General features: G+C 38.4%; 1 protein-coding gene across 3 annotated transcripts in view; it reads left to right on the top strand.

Annotated features, from left to right (window-relative positions):
* The window catches only part of LOC105930991 (netrin-G1), a 100,436-nt gene extending 79,174 nt beyond the window's left edge, over positions 1-21,262 (top strand). For 2 of the 3 annotated variants that reach the window (XM_021319969.2, XM_012869462.3), the window contains exons 5-7: positions 4,644-4,670; positions 6,953-6,997; positions 18,338-21,262. In XM_021319969.2, the coding sequence (XP_021175644.1) occupies positions 4,644-4,670; positions 6,953-6,997; positions 18,338-18,576 (311 nt within the window). In that variant the 3' untranslated portion in view covers positions 18,577-21,262. The remainder of the gene's footprint in view (positions 1-4,643; positions 4,671-6,952; positions 6,998-18,337) is intronic. The other variant, XM_036138452.1, reaches the window with a different exon arrangement.
* Positions 21,263-24,067: the final 2,805 nt, after the last annotated feature.

Below are 24,067 nucleotides of genomic sequence, written 5' to 3'. Positions count from 1 at the left end.
ACTCAGGGACAAAGACCTTAATTTTTTGGCAATGACAATGTTGTTGTCCAGTGTTACATGTCTTCAAAGGACAGTGTCAACTGACCCAAGTAACAACTTTAGGAAAAACTGAAATTTCTACCCAACCTATCAACAAGCCATATTTATTATAGTGCCACCATCATGCTGCCATTTTGATTTGCCAATGGTGCAAGTAAGTTTGCACAATGTGGATAGAACGTTTCTATCAATTAGGTGATGATTTGTGGGGAATCAAAGAATTTGGAGATAGTCCCTCTGCTTGATTATTCCCAGCAGGATACCACCACCATATTTAGCTGGTACAGTGCTCTAAGATCCCAAGTCTCACCTTGACCCTAGCGCTTCGTGAGGGTATAGCTTCGTTCGGCTGAGTGTTCCCACAATGCAATGCTAAAATGATTGATCCCAAAGATGCGTTAGAATTGGATTTGGGTAAAAAGAGGGTTACATTAAGCTTCTAGATTAGCCCCGATTTCAGTATTATTGAAATTTAATAAACTCACTATCCTATTATGAAAAATTTAAAGCAATTGTTGAACACGGGTGATTTGCCTTTCAGCTGGTCAGGTGTCTATTTTAATTATTTCAGTGTGAATGTCTCAAAACTCAAACTTTAGTAGAAGAGTTCAAAAGGTATCTCTGAGGCAGAAGGTGCTCTTTTGCATTATCCCCATTATAATCTTGGACGTGAGTTGAGTCACATTTATCAAATCCCATGCCAGGGGGCAGGAGGCTCATTGCCTCAATAAATCTAACACAGCCATGCAGGGTTGCGGCAGTGGATGGCCAGGCGTGGCCAGATGGTGGAAGATCTAGCCCTCTAGTCCCCGATTTGGCCTTTTTTTTCCTGGTTTTGCAGTCTGAAAACCTCACAGCAGCAGTCTGCTTGGATTTATAGCAGGGTTTTCAGTTGCTCATTTTGACTGTCTGACTTGAATTCTGATTAGATTTGAAGGGGATATGATATTACTATTGATTCCCTGCTGCAACACTACTCTCCTTATTATTGTTTTTCATTTGCAATTGATTAATTGGATAATCGTCTAGTGATTTGTTTGAATACGTGTTTCATAAATCATCTGCGTGTTTGTGCGCAGACTTTTTGAGCGTGCTCGGGGAAGTGCACGCACATCTGACTGTGTGTGGGAGTCTGTTTACGAGAAACTCTGTGAACTCTAAGGAGATATTGCTGGATTTACCCCTGTACCTCCTCTGTCTTATATGCCTCCCTGCAATGTGGAGCTCGCTGTCAGATTGACAGGCCATTATTAAAAAAAAATCCACCACTAGGACGCATCTGCCCTGAACTGATGAAACCGAGGTCTAGCCATATCAAAAGCAATATTAGAGCTTGTTTGGCGGTGGCATAAAATGCAATAATACTGTACATGGAGGTGACGCAACAATATTGGTCCCCCAGGTGTTGGATGAGCACATTTTGTCTTGAATTATTCTTATTTCTCTCTTGAGTACAGATTCAGACCCTTCACAAGCCTTTATCTATTACTTGGAGCGCCTCCTATAAGGACATTAAACGTACAGCGTTCGTATCGTGGCAAATATGTAGAACATGCTACACGTAATTATGGTTTAATAGGTTTCATCTGTCAGCATCTGTTTCATCTGTCTTCCTCTTTTATCATGGCAGTCATTAATCTCTGGGTAGGGTCCATTACATATTTATATTCCTGTACATGGAGACGTGGTACAAAATGAATTAGAGCCAAAAATACTGTCCTGTTTTGTTTTGAGACCACAGCGTTCAGTCTAAGGAAATGGCTGAGAAAAACTGAAATATAAAGTTTACGGGTTGTGTAGAGTCATAAAAAATAAGATAACAAAAACTGTAAAGCTTTATTTTAATTTATGCTTTAAAAATTCTGAGATACATCTTAATTTCCCATCCTAGGTCTTGAACTATATTATTTAAGTCTAAAATGTCATTATTTGTTTATTTACTCAGTTAATAATATAGGAGCTGCAGATAATTTTCTGCTCCATGATTTTGAAGCTGTGGCAAAAGTACAAATGCCATAATTTGTTCAGTCTGGACTTTGACTGGTCCATTTTAACACATAAATATGCTTTTAGGAAACGGACATTTTTCCCTGATCAGCTCTGATCCGTCATCAGTCTCTAAAATACTGAATAATCTACTCATTAAAAGCCTCAAAACTGAAAACTACCACCATTTGCAGTCTATCACTATATCAACCAACAGCATGTACTTTTATGCTCTATTAGTTTAGTTTAATAAAAATCTGATAAAGGTCAGGGATTTATGCTTTGATGTGTTACTGGGGATAATTTTGTAATCCCGTCAGTATCTGTAAGATTCAAAAGTGCTAGATTATTTAAAAGGAAATGCAGCACATCTTATCCTCTTTTGTATGTTATAGTTCTTACAATAAAAAACAGGAATAGTTTAGAATTGAAAAGTAAAAGAAAAGCAGAAATCAGCATCTGCTAGCAAAAGCCTAATTGGAGTTGTGTCAAGGGTAATTTAATCACCAGTCAGTCAGCATTTACTTAAAAAGCTACTACTTCCACTCCTAAACATGGCTTGAAACGGTATGTTTAGATGATTAAAAAAATCATTCCTGGTATTTTTTTTCCCGCCACCAGCTCCCTGTAACCTTATTGAAAAGTGACAGTGCCAGATGGCAGCATAAAATTGTGAAGCGATAGGTGGTCTTTTTTTTTTTTACACATAAAAAATCTGAAAGGTTGGGGCTCCACCAAACAGCCAACATCATCCAACCCACACTCTATTGCCACCATAAAAGAATACGTTGTAGAACCACATGTTACAAAAGTTACACTCAAGTCTTTGAGATACCAACTTTGTACATTTAAAGGTTGAAGTCTTTTCTCATTCATCTCCACAATTTAGCTGAAGCTCACTCACAGTGGATGAAAAGCATAGGACAGCATAAAAATCCACTTTTTTCAGGTGGATTTTAGTCTTGACTTTTACTAGGCCATACCTCTACTTTAATTCATGTCTTTCCATTACAGCCATAGCTTTATGTTTAAATTTATTCTACTTCTGGGTGGTAAATCTTCTTTCAGAAGCTACATCTGTTTTGTATTTATTTATTTATAAGGCATTTTGATAACCAGGTATGATTTTCCTTCCTCTTCACAGGTATAGACAACTTTATTTTGGTCCGTCACACAAGGAATTCTGATATTTGTGGTTATAATGCAAGAAAATATGAAAAAGTACAGGGGGCATGAATACTTTCGCAAGACAAGTAGATTTGGATTAAAAACAGGGACAATAGTTAGCTAAACCCCATCATCAATAACTGTTTTGAAGCCTACTATATACGGCAATAATGGTTTATAGTTAATTAACTGGGGTGTAAAAGTAACCTTGTTTAAGTGCAGTAGGTTAAATATAATCTATAGTTATACATATGTATATATATATATATATACATGTGTGTATATATATATATATATACATGTGTGTATATATATATATTGACTTATATATGTATATATTTATATTATGTTGTAAATATTTCTATAAAAATGTGTGTATATCTGGAACATGTAACAAAAGTAATTCCCCTCTGGGATTATTAAAGTATGTCTGATTCTGATTCTGATAAGTCATTAAGTGAGTGAAGTCTTAGGTTGTCTGGCAAACATTATGCTCTTCCTAAATTTAATCACAATGTTCTTTACATAGAAACTTGCAAATCCCCGGAAAACAGAAAACACGTTGCCTTTGTAGAGGAAGAGGAATCACTCCAAGAATTTTGTTGACAATCTACTTTGCCAGCAGCGCCGTCAACTCATCTCGTTTTGCCAAGCAGGTTCAGAGGTTAAGAGGGGTTTGAGCTGGAAAATTTGATCAAACTATAGAATGCCCCCATAGGGCAATATTGTTTGCCGTACATTGCTACCACACAACAACTGTTTTGTTGTCGAGCCTCGCTAAATGGCTTGCAATCTGAAGCTTCAATCCTGTGCGTTTCTGCCTGCTGCATGGGTTTGCTTCAGCCAGCCGTTGTTGCAATAGCAGACGGCTGGTTATGAATTGATGAATGGAATGCAAAACAGCGTGAAACCCCAAACAGTCACAGAAAACAAAGTGAAAAATATCAGAAATTTAACTAAATTTAAAACAGAAATTTTTGGAGAGGGAATCACTCATTCACTCTCTGATGGTGGTAATGCAATGGAACAATGGTAAAGCCACAGCCAGATAGTGAGAAAACATATGGTGCAAACAGATGCTGCAGATGTCGCTGCCAGCTCGTGCTTAGTCATAGAAACTCTTTTTTCAAAGACGAATAAAGCTGCGGGTGAAGATTCCTATTTTATATTGAGCATTTGAATTCCTTGACATTTTCTCTCTAGCCGACCCGTAATTATCATCAGCAAAAGGCGGAGTTTGGACCAAGTTCTCCGACTGATGCTAATCAGCAGACACAGCAGATGCCAAATGGATAAGTGTTGTGTCACTGGGCTTTTCAGGGCAAAAAAATAAATAAATAAAGCCATTCAAATGCTTTCTCTTGCAATTTTATGACTAATGTATCAAACGTAAAATGAAACTAGCTGACACTTGAATGAAACACTCCCCCCCCCCTCTTCTCTTTCCACAGGCATTCCCAGCAATCATGGACCAGTGCGTAAGTTGTTCAAGATTTTTTAATTGGCATGCTGACTAATGGGTTTCCTCCCCGGTCATGACTAACTCTGCTTTAACTGGTGATTTTGGTGTGAGAAACTGTGGCCCATATGCAGCAGTGATCGGCATGTTTTGCACTGCCAGAATAAGGCATTTACACCGGACGCCCTTGTAGAACCGCACATTTATATTCTAACTTAGCGATGTGGAAGTGGACCAATGCATGGAGGGAAGCAAATATATTTGTAGTGCATTTCATACAGAGAGCAACAGCATGTGCAGTGTGCAAGTCTGGAAAGATTTTAAAATAAGTAACAAATTGTTTAAAAAAAGGAGAGTTGTTTCAGGTCTAATACATTTTAATATTTATTTTATTTATTTTTGGAGGAGGGGGGGGGGTGACATTACTGTAAACATGTAAACAGGCCCTCTGTTGCACTGAAAATGTGTTGGTGTCCTGAAAATTAACACCAATATTTTTATTGGGAATCACCTCCGTTATGACAGAGGTTAAAAAAGAATTCAGTAAAAGACGACTTAAGATTTAAGGGATTTTTGTAGCTTTCTCATTGTACAAAAATAAAAGAAACAAGGTTTTTAGTACAAAGCCTTTAGTATGACATTTCAGTGCCTTAAAAAAGTATTGATACCTTTCATAATCTTTTCACATTTTTTTAAAGTCACAATGAAAGATTTCAAACTGTTCAGACTTTAGATGTTAGATCAATGTTTCTGGTTTTAAAATTGTTTTAACAAAAAAAAAAAAAATCTAATAGGTGTGATGGTGACATGCATTTTTCATTCAGCTTGATGGGCCAGACAACCATTAAAGAACTTCATGGTAACTCTGGAGGAGCTACAGAGACCAACAGCTCAGGTGGGAGAGATTTTTTACAGAACAACTCCTAGCTGTGCGCTCTACAAATCTGGCCCCTATGCAAGGATTGAAGAATTGTTTGAAGAAGCCATAAAATGTTCTCCCACAAGCCGTGTAGAGGACACAGTAGCAATGTGCAAGAAGGTTCTCCGGTCAGTCGAGACCAAGGTGGAACTTTCCAGCCTAGATAGAAAACGCTGTGTGGGCTAGAAAACAAAAACTAACTCCCTGAACGCACCACCACCACTGAGAAACACCATGGTGGAAACTTCATGCTATGGGGATGCAGGGAGTTGGTCCGAGTTGATGGCAATTCTGAAGGAAAACCAGTTAGAGGCTGAAAAAAACAACCTTGAGACTAGAAAGAAGGTCTAATTTCCAGCAGGGCAATGACATTAACATACAGCCAGAGGTACATAGAATGGGTTATCTGCATATTCATGTATTAGAATGACCCAGCCAAAGTGCAGACACAAATCCATTTAAGAATCTGTAGCAACCTGAACATTTCTGCTTACTGAGGCTCTCCAGCCAGTCTGACAGAGCTAGAGCTCTTTTTGCAAAGAATACCCTGATTTTGTAAAGAACACGCCCCAAAGTCATGCAGCTTTTATGGCAGGAGTTTGTCTTACACTCAGTTGGACTGAATACAAATGCATGTCACACTTCAGATTTTTATACGTGACGTCAAATGGACTACTCTGTTGTTTAAAATCCCAATAAAATATAGTAAACATCTTGCAGAAATAAGAATAAAGTGGTTTGAATAGTTTTAGACACTGCAAGTTGCATGTTAGACCTTAGTTTCTATAAAATCGTTAGAAAGTCTTTCAACATCCGGTGTTCTAGTGACGTTAAAATGCGCATCGTTTACTAATTAATTTTTTTATTTAATGTTGCAAGAGCCCTGCACAATTTCCCCGTGCATTAGCACAACAAAGAAAGATCTCTGCTTTACACTCCTGAATATTTGCTCAAGCACACGCGCAGACACACACAAATATGTGCCCTAAGCAAAAGCAAAGAAAACCCCATTCTTTATGAAGACGTGGCTCCAGCCGCGCATCCCTCCGCATGTTGATGCCTGAAGGTGACTCCACGCGCTGAATAACAACAGCCACTTCCATGCATACACCTCCCTTCCTTTGTGTTGTGGAAAATTCACTTAGGCTGCATGCAGGCTACTCTATCTGTGCATTAGCCCGTTTATTACTCCAAATGTCCTGCAAAAAAGATTTCAAAGAGCTCTAATCTGTATCAGATGAGATATAGAATAATGTTGTAAAAAAAAAAAAAAAAAAAATCTGGACTATGCATGCCATCCCACCTCCCCACCGCTTTAAAAACATAGAAGGTTGAAATATATGACAACTGATGTAATAAATACCCTTTCCATTTTCACGCAGATCGAGCAAATGCTTCATCTCTCGGTGTTGCAAATCGCAACCAAGGTAGGCTCATAGGTTTTGTAACTTCAGCATGACATTACCAACTCACAGACAGAATTGACTGCTTATTGATTGGCTGTTTAAAAAGAAACATAAGAGAAAAGCCTTTGTGTTAGCATGGAAATTGCAGAAATCAGTGGGCTGTTTTGACCAAAGCTCCCTTTCATCCTGCCGACACAGACACACGCTAGTCCTTACAAGGCAGACCTTTTTATTGTGAGAACACTGCAGGGAACGGGCCGCGTGCCTCAGGACCACCAAGTTCACAGCCTTCTAACCTCTTTGATCATGCCCTCTTTTTAATTACCCAGAATGCTCTCTGGGGGTGCACCCTTTCTGGCTTCTTCTTAAGGTAGAAGAAGGAAGTAGAAGAAGAAAAAAAAAAAGGAACAGCAGAGACGGACAGAGAGAAGAGGCTTCAGGGGGGTTTATGTAGATTGATCTCCAGCTAATCCGCAGGCCCAGATATCCTGTGTAGTGAGTGTTAAGTCGCGTCTGCACCACTGCTTCCACAACTAGGAGGGGGGAAAAAAATTAAAGTAAGACTTTAAAGGATTTCCAAAATAAGGAGACGGTTTTTCATCTCACTTTTCTTGACGATGCGAGGCAGTATTTGCCACAATTACAAATGTTCCCATATGTAAAAAAAAAAAAAATGTATATAGTTTTAACATAAGATGTCAGGGCACCGTGTTCATCTGACTGAGCTTTTAGTAGCAGAGCATTTTCTGCGATTCGTATTTAAGAAATAAAAAACATCAGTTTTTCACTTATGCACTGAAGATGTCAAAATGAACAGCAGTCTCATGGTCAAGGCTGACATATTTGAATTGTAAATTGAATAAGAGCAGCTAATCCTTTTACTTGAGTTATAGAAGAGTTCTTTTAAATTAAATGTGAGCCAGATTCAGCAAATCAAGCAAATTGGCACGTCTTCATAAATTATAATGGTGTGACAACTTCTTTGCATGTGATTTTAAAAGCATACTAATCAAATCAAGGGCACACTAAGCTTGCCTGGATCTGTGTAAATACAGTCATATTAAATAAATTAGAATATTATTTGAAAGTCATAAAACACATCATATAGATTAACACAGACTGATGACGTTTTAAAGCCTTTGTTTCTGACAATTATGACTCGTTTCCGCCTCCAGCTAATAAAAACACAGCATTTAAGATTAGACCAAAAAAACAAAGGTTTCGATGCAGAACTGTGGGCCTAACGAAAAGTATGTTTAATACCGGCTTAAAGGTTTCTGTTTTTTCCAAGACGCTCTTTTAATCTGACAAACAAGCCTCTTAGAAATGCATATTCCAATTTATTGAACATGACTGTAAGTTTGCAGCTACAAGCCTGCAGTCATGTTATTGACCAGAATCATCAAATTGTTTCTTGTACTTACATCATTTGTCGACTAAACGTAAGCCTGCTTACATTACAATGTTTTAAATTTTATCCAATTAAAAAGACCATAATCTATATCCATCATAGTAAACAATCTGAGTTTCTAGATATCGTTGTACTAGACTAACCTTAATCTGTCATATTATGGTGAATGCTACACAGGTGAGTAAGCCAACAGGTGACCTTTGGTGATGAGTAAAGTGAATTGCCTTCTTAAAGCGGGGGACAAGCTACAGCAGGGGTGCACAAGTCCGGTCCTCAAATCTGCAACCCTGAATGCATCCCTTCTCCTACACTCCTGAAACAAATGGCTGAATTCTCTCACCATGTCATTCAGCTCCCCACAAACCCGGTACCGAGCCATTCACCATTGATTTGATTCAGGTGTGTTGGAGAAGGGAGTCATGTGAAAGTTGTAGGATGGTTGCTCACTTGGTTTGGAGTTGGTCACCCCTGGACAGCAAAATGTTATGCCCGATTAAACACCTGACTCCCAGTTGGGAAAGGTCCGCAGCCACAGTCAAACAAACATGCTCACATATCTGGAGCCAAATCCTTGGCCAGTCTGTCTGAACTGAATACCGAACCAACTCCAAATGCTCGTCGTTCTGAGCTAATGAAAAATAGAGGCCGAGACACGACATCAGCTGCACACCTTTTTTCTTATCTTTCTTTAAAACTTGATTTGTACTAAACATTCTAAACAGAAATCCGAAACAGCTGTGGACATAAAAATACAAAACCCTGCTAAAGAAAAGCATCAGCAGAACATTGTGCCGCCACTACCACGTGTCATGTTTATTTTTTAGCTGTCAAGATGCGCTCACATTGGCACCACAAAGTCGCCACTTTTGCTTCCCGTCGCTCGCCTGACATTATAGCCGGCCGTTCGCACAGCGGTGAACAAAGCCTTAGATACAGCAGTACAATGGTGCTAACTATAAAAACTGCCACTCCAGCCTCCTCACTCACTCTTCTCCAGGCTCGGCCCTTTCTAGACTTGTCTCGGTAGTAATAATTGGTTGAGTCATACAACTCAGGCTGACCGCGGACCGCCACTATCAGCTTGTCTTCCATGTTGAATGAAAACTGCTTTGTCTCCGCCACAGTCCTTCACCCCACATCACAGCCACATCCAGTTACTGATTGGTTGTCGCAGAGCAACAAGACACTGTGGCTCAGCTTTTTCAACTTCAACAACCATATTTCACATCCTTTGCAGGTTTTGTGTCGCTCTGGCTTCGCTTCATGGGCTTGACACACGGGGAGCGACGTTGCTCCCTCTCAATGAATTTCCTTGTGCGATGAGGCGACAGTCGCCTGCTCTCCTAAAGCCTAGCCACCGGCAAAATTTGTGCACGTAAAAATGTGAGCTTGTAGGCATGCGCACGCGAGCTTGCGACGCGACACAAGAAAGTTGAGCTATGTTAAACTTTTGTCACCGTCGCTTGGCACTACAGCCATTTATCTGGATCGGCCGTGAAGTGCACCCTTAAGATGATGATATTCTCTATGCTGTTTCCTTGTCTGTAATATAGGATGAACCCGCAGGTGTCTTTTATTTTGTATAGTAAACAGTATAGCAAGACTTCAGTCAATTCCAGCAAAATCTTTTGACTCTTCATCCTTGTCGGTCGCAAACTGTTTTGAAAATTTCAAAGCCCTCCAATATCATAACCAATAAAATGTCTGGGAAACAAGCGATCCAACAGCGCAATTTCAAACGCTGCCGTCACTGTCACGTCCCATATGTTGGGTCTTCACGGCGGTGGCAATTAAAGCTATTGGGCGCTGTCGCTAGTCGCTCCCAGTGTGTCGAGTCCATTGATCACCAAAATTGTGCGTTTTGCCACACTAGAATTGCCTCCGTGGCTTTGCGTCACATTGCTCGCGTGTGGCACCTGTTCATAGGGAAATCATGTAAAACTGTCGCTCGTCCTGACACAGTCGCGTTCAATCTGAACGCACCTTTAGATCTGCAGAGAGGATCATAAGGGCTGACCGTCCCTCTATTCATAACTTGTATAAGGACCATGTTCAGAAAAAAGGGCGGTTAACATCTCTGCAGACTCCACACGTCCTGCACACAAAACTGTTCTCCCTTTAGGTCGACGCTGCAGAACGACATTTATGAAAACCAGCTGGTACAGAGGCAATTTTTGATGACCTAAATGCACTAATCCAACCATGTCTTCCTATTTTGTAAAAATATATACAGTATATACACATATTTACAAAAAAAAAAAAAAATACCCTTTTTATATATTACCTAAAATGTCTTCATTAAGAGTAAACTGGTGCCGAAGTAAAATTCCTGGTTTGTGTGCACGAAAACAGCAATTAAAAGTGATTCTGATTCAGTTTGTATGCCTAGATTAACATTCACACAGATGGATTCTGTTTATATATAAAGTGAGTTGGTTGCACTGGATTCAATTTAGTGGTATCAGACTAAAAGGAACCAAATACCATTTTTTTCAGATCATCTTTCACAAAAGAAAAGAAAAATACATAAAAGCCATGTCATCTTTTTCCACCTTTTTTTTCATAATTAAGCATCACTTTCTGTTGGTCCATCACAAAACAATCAAAAATAAGATGAAAATAATCAGGGAAAAAAACAGTTATAAGTTATGCTTCTCTGATGTGGCAATTTGTTGACTTGCTGAACAATACTGCAATTAATAATTAATCACAGAAATGTTCCTCAATTGATGTTGTTTCCTTCTCCTGACAAAGAAAGTAGTAAGGCCTCTAGTTGAGATTCAAAGTAATCATGTCCTGTTTGTTGTCAGTAAATACCATAAATAAAACCCAACTAACAGGACCAAATGTGTTTCTGGCAGCTGCATTTGTGCTTTTTGTTTTTGCAAGGACAATGCAAATCAATCCTGTCCATGAGATATTTTTAATAATAAACTAAACTTGCTATTTAAAAACACATGTACATCTCTCCTAAAGTCACCAATAGAAATGACCTAAACATTTTATTTTCTTTCTTAAACCAAAATGTTGTTATTTCAGGCTTTTCATGGGTGACAGATAAAGAAACGTTGTTTAAGTAGCACCTCTCACGGGACAAACAACCCCAAAGTGCTTCACAATAAAACGTGCATATAAAAAACACAGAAAATAAAAACATAAAAGATTAAATAATCAACCTTACTTATGCACGCTTTCAAATAAAGCATCAACTAACGCAGCTCTCCCGTAAAATGGAAACCATTTGCCATTCTCTCTTCAGAGATGGTATTATATCTCCTCCACAGTCAAGTGGGGTATCATAACACTGGCAGAGCATATTGAACTTCGGAGCCTTGAATCACTGACTAATGATGAAGCCTGCATGTTAATATGATAAGAGGACGCAAGACTGAACGCAGCGTTTCAGCTTACACCGACATCATGGCAAAAGATATTGACCGAGTGTAATTGAAGCAACACTATTCTTGCTCCAAGCATATAATTAGCAGATCCTGTGTCTGAGAAATTTCTCCAGTTATGATTAATTGCACTGGTGAATCTATAGTCATAAACGCCTTTTAAAAGTAGTTAATGCGTCGTCGTGGATATAATTTAACTTTGGCTTTTAAATGTAATTAAATAGAGGTGCTGCCGTCTCTCTGGGGTCTTGGTTGTCTTTAATTATCCGTTTCAAGCTTCACGAGTCAGATTTGATTCTTATATGAGTTCTGTTGCTTTGACATTAAGAGTGTAACATGGTTTGCCACGTGTATCCGGCAGGACTCCCTTCGTCACATTGGGTCTTGATCTTTTCCAAAAAAGAGGAGGAGAAGGAGAAGAGTTGCAGGAGAAGAGTTGCAGGAGATACGATCGAGTGCATTGATTTGTGACTCCCAGCCTCTTATCATGCTAAGATACTCTATATCTCTCTGACTTCAATTGCAGAGTACCAGAGGACATCAAGAGCTCAGAGAGATGAGAAGATTGGAAAATCCGACGGGTTTAAAACATTTGCTGCCCCCCCCCCCAAATAGACAAACCGCATTCATATGTATTGTCGATGGGTGAAATTTGCTCTAATAGGCTCAACAATTCTTTTGCGCGAACGAGAAACACATGGAGTGCAAAAGATGCAATGACATTTAAAACACACGCCCTCCAATTGCATCAGATGTTTGTCCTTCGTGTCACTGTTGTGGCACCGCTGTGGAGAATTTTTTTCCCCCCCTGTTGCTTCATGTACCACCGAGGCCTGAGGACGGATCTGTCACAACAGTTACACTGTTAAAATGTCACACATCTGACAGAGGTGTGCGGTACACACACACACGTGCGTGCAGAGGGTGTGCTTCGTGGCGCTTAGCTGGCTGCTGCCAGCGCGGGTTAAGGAGCGAATGATGTCATAGACAGCAATGTCTTTAAATTCAAGCATTAACGTTATTAAAAGACACAATGGAGGTGTGTTTTTTATCCCGTGTCATTAAAGTGAGCTTTTTCTGTGTTATTCCGCGGTGTATTTATGTAAATATGCTATCTGCGTTTAAGTTTTGGAGTGAAAAGCCTGGTTTTGTTTCTCGGGAGGTGCTGCATGTTATGGCATATCTGGAAAGTTATCATCACAACTTGCTACCCTTTCTGCAATAATAAGGAGGGATAAAATTAAATATATATATATATAGCTTTATTTCAGTTAGAAACACCAGTAACTCACATCAGATTTAAATTATTCTTTTCTTGGGGTTTTGGAGAAGTCTTCTAGAGTACATCAAGAATGCGCTGCATCCCCTATTAAATACGATGGGGCGTGGAGGTTCCTCGGTTGTTTTGGGGCAAGCACAAAATTTCCACGATTTGTGGCCTGTGCACACATTTTGTGATTGGTCATTAGAAAAACTGAAGGAGGAGAGGCCATGTTGGCCTCATGCAAAGGCCAAAACCTTATTATTCCCACAGCAGGCAGGCAGAGCTCCAAGTTATTGCAACACTCTTGCCGGTGCAGCTGCTATGTCAGGTCACATCATTGCCCTGGCAGCAACCGAGATGATCTCACCAACAAATTGAGATGAACAAACTCTATGCCAATACATCCAGTGCGCTAATCAGGGCCCTTGGCCATAGAGATGAGTGTTTGCTGGGATCGCTGTGTATAGGTCTCCCCAGCTGAGCAAGTGATCGCATCTCCAAACGGCACATCGGCTGGTTGACCGAAGGAAATAATGAATTAGCAATATGAAATCAGTAAAAAAAAGAAAAACAGATTCATGGGTCATGATTACTTCCACTCTGGAATTAGGTCTTTCATTTGAAGCAATCAGGCTATTTTAAATGATCATAGAGGTCCTGGGGTGCTTTTAATACAGTTTGAAGAGGGTCATGAGAGCGATTACAATAGTGGATAAAAAGTAAATAGAAAATTAAAAAAATAAATTAACATTCAAAATACAAGAAATATTGGGACTTATATTAGAGGTTGAAAAAGCAAACTTTGACAAATACAAAAATATTTTATTTTCTGTATGGTTGTTTTGAATTTTGTTTGTTTTGTGTGTGTGTTTTTTTTGCAACTACCTATTTATTTCAACTTCAGGGTCTCTCTAAATAAATAAAAAATATTGCTACAAATTATTGGCTTTAATTTTAAGTATGTTAAAGATACATCGAATTGTGCTGAAAGCTGAATTTTAGATCATTTATATTTATCACAGAGTTGCTTTTCTCTTCATTCCACTGGCATTTCCATCTGGTCTATAGCAGATGATGCATAACTAGATAACTTGTTGGGCTTTTATTCATCTGCGATGCACATAATCTATCAGAGATACGCAGTTTTTAATCGCTTGATATTCGTATAATTTTAATGCATCACTTTCTATCTTAATTTGTCTTAATTTTTTTCCATTCCTCTACATCCTGTTATGATAGTTAGACAGCACAGAACCACAGTCATAATGCTGACAAAGACTAATACAGCAAAAAGTAATTCAGGCTGCTGTCTTCGAGGGAGACCACAGTCCTGACACACAGCCGGAGGACACACAGCATCCTTCACCCATAGGCAGCAACGTTAATATGCTGACTAGAAAACTGAGGCAGAGTTGGCCCCATGGATGGCCTTTTCAGAAAAAGAAGAGCAGATGTTCTGCATTAACTATAAAAATGAACAAAGAAAAGAAAACTGATTAGAAGTGACCTACGGTGAATGGATTAGAAGCCTGGTGTCATCCAGGGGTTTGCTTTCAAGTGTGCTGACACTTCAATAGATAGAAGACGATAATTTTAGTGGGCAGTAAAAACATTCAGATCAGGTTGTGCTCAAGTGGACCAGATGTTTCATCTGAAATGTGAGCAAAACAAAAGTCCTTTATACATTAATGTGCTGGGATGATCACTATACATTATTAACTTACCAAGCAACCTCATACTCTCTACTTTTATCTCTTCTCGAACCTGAAACTTAAAAAAAATGCCCTCTGTCTATGATTTCTAATTCTAACCTAGCAATGTCCTCTGGTAAATAGTGGTAGTTTAACCTCAGCACACACAAAAAATCTTTCACTTTGTCTGATATTATTGCCTGAATCTGTTATATTCGACTTTTTCAGTCATAAAAATTCTAAGTACTATTGTGAGCTACAACCGTGAACACAGCTGGAGCGGAGAAATGTGTTAAAATCAGGAAAATACAACCTGAAATTATTGTTTTGCTTATTAGAAATGGGATTTGTTCCCCAAATGTTTAGGTCTTGTCTTTCATATTCAAAGTCTGGAACACGGTTATCAAGCTAAAACTGTAAAACACAGTACATTGGAAAATTGGTGGCTACATCCTAGGGATTGTCTGAGACATAGCCATGGTATGTGTATTTGTTTTAGTGACGGCTGATGGATAGATGGGTACAGTGTTAAACCCAAAGCTTTACCTAAAATCAACCCTTAGTGGACTAACCAAATGAAAAACCTAAATCTTGATGAATAAAGGAAGAGACATAAGGAGGGAAAATCAACAAATTTGTTTAGACAGCACAAAAGAAATGACAAAAAGCAACTGACAAGCAGAGAGTAAGATACACTAGGGAGAAATTCACAGCAGAAAGCAGAAGGTAATACAAATTCAAAACCTCAGGAGAAATCGGTCACTAAATGAAACTATCATACAAAATACATGATTGCAAAACAACCAAAATTCTTGGTTAAATAAGAAGATTCCTCATCATATTTGTGTTTTACAGTTTGGCATCAATCAGTTTTAATGTATTAAGAACATTGTATCTGTCTCAGGTTTCACTCAGTCTTCAGTTTAAATGTGCCTTGCCAACCTCATTATTTTATCACCACTATTTATGGCAGATAGTGAGAAGAATCTGTCACAGAGAGGCATGGCGCATTTTAAGTGGTACGTCTGACTGGAAATGGTGCAACATTTGCTCTTACAATTCCTTTTTTTAAATAACATTTCAATACACATAAAAATAGGAATGTGCTTTGATCAATACACAGAGCAAAATGTCATAGTGAAGATAGAAAGCTGGAAATTTCATTCAAGCAAACAACACCAGCGATGCCTCAGTGAATGATCGAGTTAGATGCAATGCCAATGCCTTTTTAATCAGTTTTGGTATCAAAATGATTATTTGTTCTTTTTTTATTTTCTTTAAATACGTGAGGCACATTACTGAAAACCAAAAATGTGATTACTATTTATGCAGGAGGAGATATCCAATTACATTGAAATCTTGTGCAAACATTACCTCTTCCCGGATTTCACCTCTGCCAGCAGAAAGGCTTCCTGAGATAATTGAGTTGTGAGGTTTTATAAAAAAAAAATGAATATCATCTTATATAATCCCCATCACTCTATATTCAAATAAATAAAGAGTTGACGGGCACTAAGACAATCCATTCTTCGGAATGCATGTTTTTTTTAAGAATCTGATATATGATAGCTTGTTTAAAGCTTGACCACAAAAATGAAAATGACAGCAACTGAAAATGTTATATATATATATATATATATATATATATATATATATATATATATATATATATATATATATATATATATATATGTATGTATATATATATATGTATATATGTATGTATATATATATATATATGTATATATGTATATATGTATATATGTATGTATATATATATATATATATATATGTATATATGTATATATATATATATATATATATATATATATATATATATATATATATATATATGTATATATATATATATATATATATATATATGGCCCAAAACAAAGCTGCAGTCTTGCTTTTCACCTGGAGTGATGAGTTCAGGAGTTCTAATAGAAATAGAACTTTCAGCAAATAATATGCAGACAGACAGTGGTTGCAAGTGAAATATATCCAATATTGTCATTTTAGATATTGCACATGAAAAAGCATGCTATGAGAAATAAATTTGATGTATTACATCCTTTGGATCACTAATCTTTACCTCCAAATCATCGTTGTCACTCTTTGTTGGCGTTTTTAGATGTTAGAGGTTATGTTTCACATCCTTTCTGGAGCTTTCTCAAAACTTACTCTGTTCTCTCCTCCAAACTTCACTGAAACTCACCTGTTGATTATTTTAGGGTACTTTCCTAGAACATACCAAGCACAGTCTGGAACTTACTAAGGACTTTATATGAACTTTATTAAAATCTTACTACTTTCTTGGAACTTTCTTGGAACTTACTTCTCAAAACTCCTTAGCACCTTAGTGGTTACTTCCAGGATGGTAACCAGCGAGTTCCAGGAAAGTACCTGGCAAGCTCCAGGCGGTATCTGGTGATCATTAAAAACTAACCATAAAAGCAACTACCAGGAAAGCAACTTGTAATTTTCCAAGAAAGTATTGTTGAGTTCCATATGTAACAAGTAAATTCCATAAAAGTTCCTGGAACGTACCTGGTAGGTCCAAGGAAAGAATATCCATTCCTTTGTTAGACAAGACTTGACTACTATAATGCCCTGTACTCTGGAGCCAGTGATTCCAGTAAGGTCATGCAGCAGCCCGACTTCTCAGGGGTTCCCATGGGCGCCCATATTATCCTTGTTTTGTCCTCTCTCCACTGGTTTCCAGCGCGTTTCAGGATAGAATATAAGATCCTGCTTTTTGTTTCCAAATCATTAATGGTCTTGGCTCCAGGTTACTTATCCGAGCTTTTAACTGTTCACCACCACAACAGGGCTTTGCGCTCATCTGAGCATAAACTCCACAAATCCCCAGGACAATACACAAAACATAGGGGCATTTTTAATTTGCTGTTTTTGCTCCTAAGCTCTGCAGCTCCTTACCAACAAAGCCACGATCCATTACTGAGCTGGGAGTTTAAAAATTTCTTCTAAAAACACATGTTTAAACTAGCATTTCACAAATAGTTATTGTTTAGTTGTGTGGTTGATGTTTTCGTTGTCACTTACCCGGATGTGTCCATTCAGACAATGTCTTTACTTCTTAGTTTTTATATATATATTTTTTGTAAAGCTTTTATATCTCTTTTTTTCCTTTTAAAGTGTATTGCTATGGCTTTTTATCATCTCTTCCTCACTTACTCTTTCTTGTCTAAGTACCCCAACCATGTAAAGTACTTTGAGCACCAGTAAGACTGTTGAATAAACTTTGATTTGATTAGAAAGTATTTGCTATACTATGCAATTCTACCTTTTTTTAGGAAGGTATTTTGCTCCTAAATCATTCTGTTAAACAAAGCAGAAATATTTTGCGATGCAGCTCATTGTTTTACTTTTTCAATACTTTTTTTACATCGTCATTGGTTTGGCCCTTTCTGATGTGCCAGCTACTCAATAGGGACACGGGAGACAGGAGAGGAAGAGGCAGCTTGTGCCCTGTGAACTTGCTTGTTGATGTTCTGATCTGCCCCTTTCACTGACTGATCTATTAATCATGCCTTCTTGTCTACTACCCCTGCCCTTTCTCTTCCGTCTCCGCAGCTCGGGTGTGTGACAACGCGATGCTGCGCTGTCAGAACGGCGGCACGTGCCACCACCATCAGCAGTGCCACTGTGCCCCCGGCTTCACGGGTGTCCTGTGTGAGAGAGCTAGATGCCAGGGTCCCGGAGAGTGTGACGACCAGCTATCTGGACGGGCAGCGCTCCATCATCACCCCATAGACCATCGGCTTTTTCTTCCCCTCGTAATGCTCCCGCTTTCAGTCGTTTCCCTTTGCTGAGAGGCTTGAACCAAAATCCTCAAAATAAAACCCTGAGACCACAAACGCTGAGATTGAACTCTTAACCTTATGGACATGAACAAAAAAACAAAAACAAAGAATGTGTGGACAATGTGCTCAGTATAAGCAACTTTTTTTATATATATCCAAGATCAAGTTGGTGAGTGAAGATGAAATTAGTGCAGCAGGTTCAATGGCAAAAAGATTTCTGGAAGGCTCGGTGAATAAAAAGAAACTGTTGTTTTGTAACCTCACATTAAAAGACTGTAGGCGCCCTTGCTTTGTGATAATGTCTTTCTCCTTATATCCCATCATGGAGAGACTGGAGATTATCTGCCTGGACAAAGCAACCCAGATTCTGGTGACAAACTGTACAAAAACTAGACACAAGATTTCTAGATATCATCTCAAGTATTATGAAAAAAATATTGTGGAGAGAGACCTCTTTAAAGGATGGTTTGGATTTTTTTTGATGTGAAGTTATGTAGAACGATTATAAGTAATGGTGCCCTTACTTGTAGACGAGGGATGTCACAGTTCAATGAGTTCGATGAAAAGTGAGGAATCCCTCAGGCTGAAAGCTAATAACTAGTCAGACAAAAAATACAAAAAAAAAGCCGTCTCATGCTATTCACACACCCTGGGTTTTAGGTGATTTTAACAACTAAAGACAACTAATACTGATACCCGTGGTATATTAACGCATTTTACAGTCTACAATTTTACAAAAGGCATTTGTGAAGTCTGTTGATGTTTGTTTACACTACCAGACATAAGGAAAATCCATTGAGTGACAAAGGTGAGTCCAAACTTTTGTCTGGTAGTGTAAAGGCCAAAACACACCAAACCATCCGATCCGACAGAAAATCACGTCGTAGTAATTAGATCTGGTCAAAGTGAATGGAGTCAGGTAGACCACCTTGTGATTTTCTGCAGCTGTACTGCGTAGCGTAGACCAAGGTAGACCCTTGCTCTATCTTGGTCAGAGCTACGCAGCAATTTTTAACGGGAAATGCAAGAGTCAGACAAGGAAGAGTTAGTAAAACACGTCCACTTTGGGGAAAATACAAAATATATTCTCCGAACTGCAAGGCAAACAGAATGTCATTTCCGGCCAGGTGCGTCCCGATAAAGATTCTGGAAAACACACAGGTCAATAAATAAACAATACAACTTTTCAATAAACTGTGTACTTACCCATGGAGCTCAGACGTACAGCAAACAGATAAGACAATAAACAGCGATCTTCTTTGAGCTTGTTCCAAGCAGCAACTGCAGCTTTAGATTTATCCCCCAGCTTGTTTATGTTGGCGGGATATCCGGGACTTGTGGTTTGCACTATCGTGTGAATACAAGATCTCGCAAGTCCAGCGGCCGTTGAAAAAAATCTTCATGGAACGGAACGTGGGGTTGGACGGATCGGATGTTTTGTGTTTCAGGCTTACATCTGTATTACTATGTAGACGTTGGCGTTCTGAGGCTCCTGCCGCTATCCTTCTGTTGAATCCGCGGTGACACGTCAGCCTACAGGGAAAACTTTTCACAACTTCAAGACAGGTGACGCAAAATAAAAAATTTTACTTTATATTACTCAAACTCTCTGCGGGTCTAGATTTTTGACGCAGATTAGCGAGTCAGTGACGATCAGGCCATCTGATACCGTGGGCAGCTTTAGCACTCATAATGTCAGGCAGTACTACAGACGTTCAACTGAGGGCGGTACACATCAAAATTGGCTCATATCTACTAATGATAATACTATCTTCTCATATATGGCATTCTATCCCTCGGATATTCTGTTTGAGTTTGATACTAATATCCACAAATGATGCTAGTATGCGCTAGTGATGTATTCCATAATTATACGCATTTATTCGGTTGGAGTTTTAAAATACGAAAATCAGCTTAACCTCTTTAGACCCAAACTATTTAGATCAAAGAGGTGTTTAGACACCTGAAAAAACACTGAAAAAGATCAATTTATCTTTAAATATATATGCCTGAGCAATGTCCTACCTTCTTTACAGAAAAATATATGTTTGAAGAGAAACTGATCATTCTCAGATATATCAACTTTTAGACAAATATTCTCAAGTCTTAAGGGGCTAAATGGATTCCCTCTCTGACTAACTGTTAGTCTCTCACTGTCTGAGGAGCCCTTTACTTCTCCAGTCATGTGACATCTGTTTACCACAGGTAAAGGAGCCATTACTGGTAATACCTCCACAACACCTCACTTTAAAAAATCCAGACGATTGCTTTAAAGGCATCTTGCCTCACTGCCTCCCATTTTCATACTTGGATTTTTACCACAACCCCATCTCTCACCCCCGCCCCGTCACCACCACCACCGCCCTGCCGCTCCTGTGCTTTAGTGGCCCTAGTGATTTTACTTTGCTGCTGCAGGGTGTGTGCGTTGTTTTGCCAGAAGCTGCACATGTATTACTATCAACCCCTCCCTGCAATTTCCAGTCCAGTATTGTTTCATTTTTCAAAGGCTTTGTAGTATTGCTTGAGCTCACCTGTATCAGAAAAAAAAGTTGTACAATACTGTAAGTGTATTTAATTTTGTATAAAACAGATATTTTCATGATTATGCAAAACAAACAAAAAAAGATGTATTACTTGTTTTCTACTGCTGCTGACCCGTCCATTAGTAGATGTGGACTAAGAGTGACTAAGGAAACTGGTTGTGTAATGACTTATTTGTTGCTTGTGGGACACATGGTTCTCTTTGCTTGGGAGCCGCTGTCAGAATATGTTTACATACTTGCCCACACGACACACTTCCACCAAAGCGCAAAAGAAAAAAAAAATGTTTTTTTTTTTTTGTCTCATTGTTGAACAGTAGTAATTCTATCGGGCAGAAACATGACATTTTCAGTAAGGTGTGAAAAAGAAATTGTTTACTGTTCATTGATAAATGCAGGCAAATGACAAACACTGAATGTCCTTTTAAAAGGTTTTTAAAATGCCATCAGTTCTGACCGTTGACCATCTTGACCATTTCACTGAAGCACCAGTCGCTGATAATATTACAGCAGACTGTTCAGTAGCACATCCCTGTTGTGCTTATGAAGGAATCTTGGGCTGAAATCCCATCAATTTTATGTAAATTTAACAAGAGGAGAAAAGAAGATTGCGTGGCTGTTGCAGAGGTTGTCCAGCTCAAATCTGTAATCAGATCTAATCCTTGAATTAAATGAGAATAAGGGGGAAGGGTGTTTTTTTTTTCTGAGCTGCTGCAGATGAAAGCCATGCCTCCTGCTGCGGGAGCCGCCACAAAGCCGTGCGCTCAGGAAATGAGCCTTAATTCGTGGAGGGTCAATGAATAGAAATGAAGTTGCGTCCCATGGGGTGACATATTGAGAACTGAGACCAATTTTATTCGAGGGATTAATATTACTCCTGAGGTTGTCATGAAACGCCTAATTGTGCTAGAGTTTAATGTAAGTGCCTCTCATTAAACGTCGCTGTCTCTGATAGAAAGCAGTAGCCTTTTTTTGTGAATGAGACTCTGGAAATTAGGAGATTTCTGTTTGTAATGGGTTAATCCACTGTTTAAAACCACCTAAATGGGACGGGTGTTATTTATTAGGAATATATGACATTTCTGGAAGAGGTTAATGAGAGCTGGGGATGCACATAAATTTACAAAGGATAACATAAGTAATAAATATGTATTTGTCATTTTATATAAAAAAAATATTTGTGTGATCTAGGATGTTTTAAGTGTTATTGGAGGACATTTAGTTGGGATGTGCTATGAACTTACTGAAGCTAAATTAAATCAGAATGAGCACAAAACAAAGGTGAATTACTTAACTTCTTTCCTGCTTTGTAAGTCATTACCTTTAGCGACTTTGAATCAAAAAATAGTGGAAAATGTACAACAATCCTGTAAGTGTCCTCTAGGTTGACTGCAAAAACACAAGCCATAGGCTATTTCAGCAGTTTGTAGATTGATGCCGGTTATGGTGCAAATCCAAATATTTTGAAGGTTTGTTTATTTCTATTTTATTATGAGTGCTGCAAGTTACAAAATTGTACCAGTTGATCAGGATTTAGAAAAGCTCAACTACTAAATTATTTTGAGGAGCAAATTGACACGATATGAATTGTAATGCCTTTCAAAAACAATTTACATTTTCTAAACTTTATTATAAAGTAGGACAGAATTGTGAAGTGGAAGAAAAACTTTGCAGACAGGGCTGTAAACACCGATTACAGATTTCTTATGTGTTTGCTTATTGGTTACACATTCATATTTCAGCTCACCAAACAAATTTTAATATCATGCATAAAAAAAAACACGAGTGAATAAAAGCGGTTTAGTATGGTTTCATTTGTCAGTGGAGAAAAGCTGTCCAACCGAACCTATGTTTACAGATGTTATCCTTTCATTTCTAAATCGAAATCACTTGGGGGCTGAGTGGACCTCTATGCTACGTTTGTCACCCTTTTATTTGTAGTATAATTCCCACAACACGTGTCCTCCCACTTTACTGTCATGGACTGTTTTTTTTTTTTTTTATTATTATTATTTCTGTTGGATAAAATCCGAACAAAATACATTAAAGTTTCAGGTTATAATATAGAAAAATGTGAAAAAGCAAAGAGATGTAAATACCTCTAAAAGGCACTTTAGTTATTTTCATCAAGAACTCAGTTTCAGAACCTTGTTCTATGGGATGATGACGATGATAGGATAGCCAGGTCCAAATGCAGGAAGATGGTTCAGAATCATTATATCACTATAAAAATCACTAATTAGGGTATGAACAAAAAATTATTTTGGACAGTCCTGACTTTCTGATTGCTATCCTGCCTTGCACACCATTGCTCAGAGGTTTACAGGTCACAAGCTGCTGGAACAACGACGCTCTCCAGTATCTATCTGCAGGTGTGAGAATACAGTATGCATATAGTTTGCATCAAATTGGCCACATTTTTAAACCTTTAAGGATTCGTTATTTTTATAGTGTTGCCCAAACAAGAGAGATAATTCACGGAAACTAATGTAAACTGATGTTTCTGCTATCTTCAGTCACACGTTTAGTCTCAGAAAACATATGACCTCATATGAAGCCAGTTATAAGTTAATCAAGTAGGTTTTAAACTTGTGCCCTCAACATATTGAGAAAATATTCCTTGTGCTTTTTTTTTATTGCCACTGACCTATCATGAGATGGGGGCTCTCTTACTTAAATGCTTTTATCATTTTGCTCAAAAGAAGTTTTTTACCAGCACAGAACATATTTTCTTGTGCTTGATCAGTTTTGCAGATGCAGCAAGCGGCTTTTTCCAAAAGGGTTACATTCAAAGCCCTAAAAAAAAAAAAAATACTGGATTCTGTTTACCATGTACATTCCCCACTGATTTGCGTAGCATCGGTTCCTTGTCCTTCCTCTTTTCACATCTGAGACCCAGGAGGGGGTATCAGGAGGACACTTTTAGACACAGGCAGTCCTTGTGTTCTGCCGCCGTCAGC

This window comes from Fundulus heteroclitus, chromosome 6, assembly GCF_011125445.2.
Source record: "Fundulus heteroclitus isolate FHET01 chromosome 6, MU-UCD_Fhet_4.1, whole genome shotgun sequence".
Lineage (NCBI taxonomy): Eukaryota > Metazoa > Chordata > Actinopteri > Cyprinodontiformes > Fundulidae > Fundulus > Fundulus heteroclitus.
The sequence above is the reverse complement of the archived record's forward strand: the minus strand, read 5'-3'. Positions and strand labels throughout refer to the sequence as shown.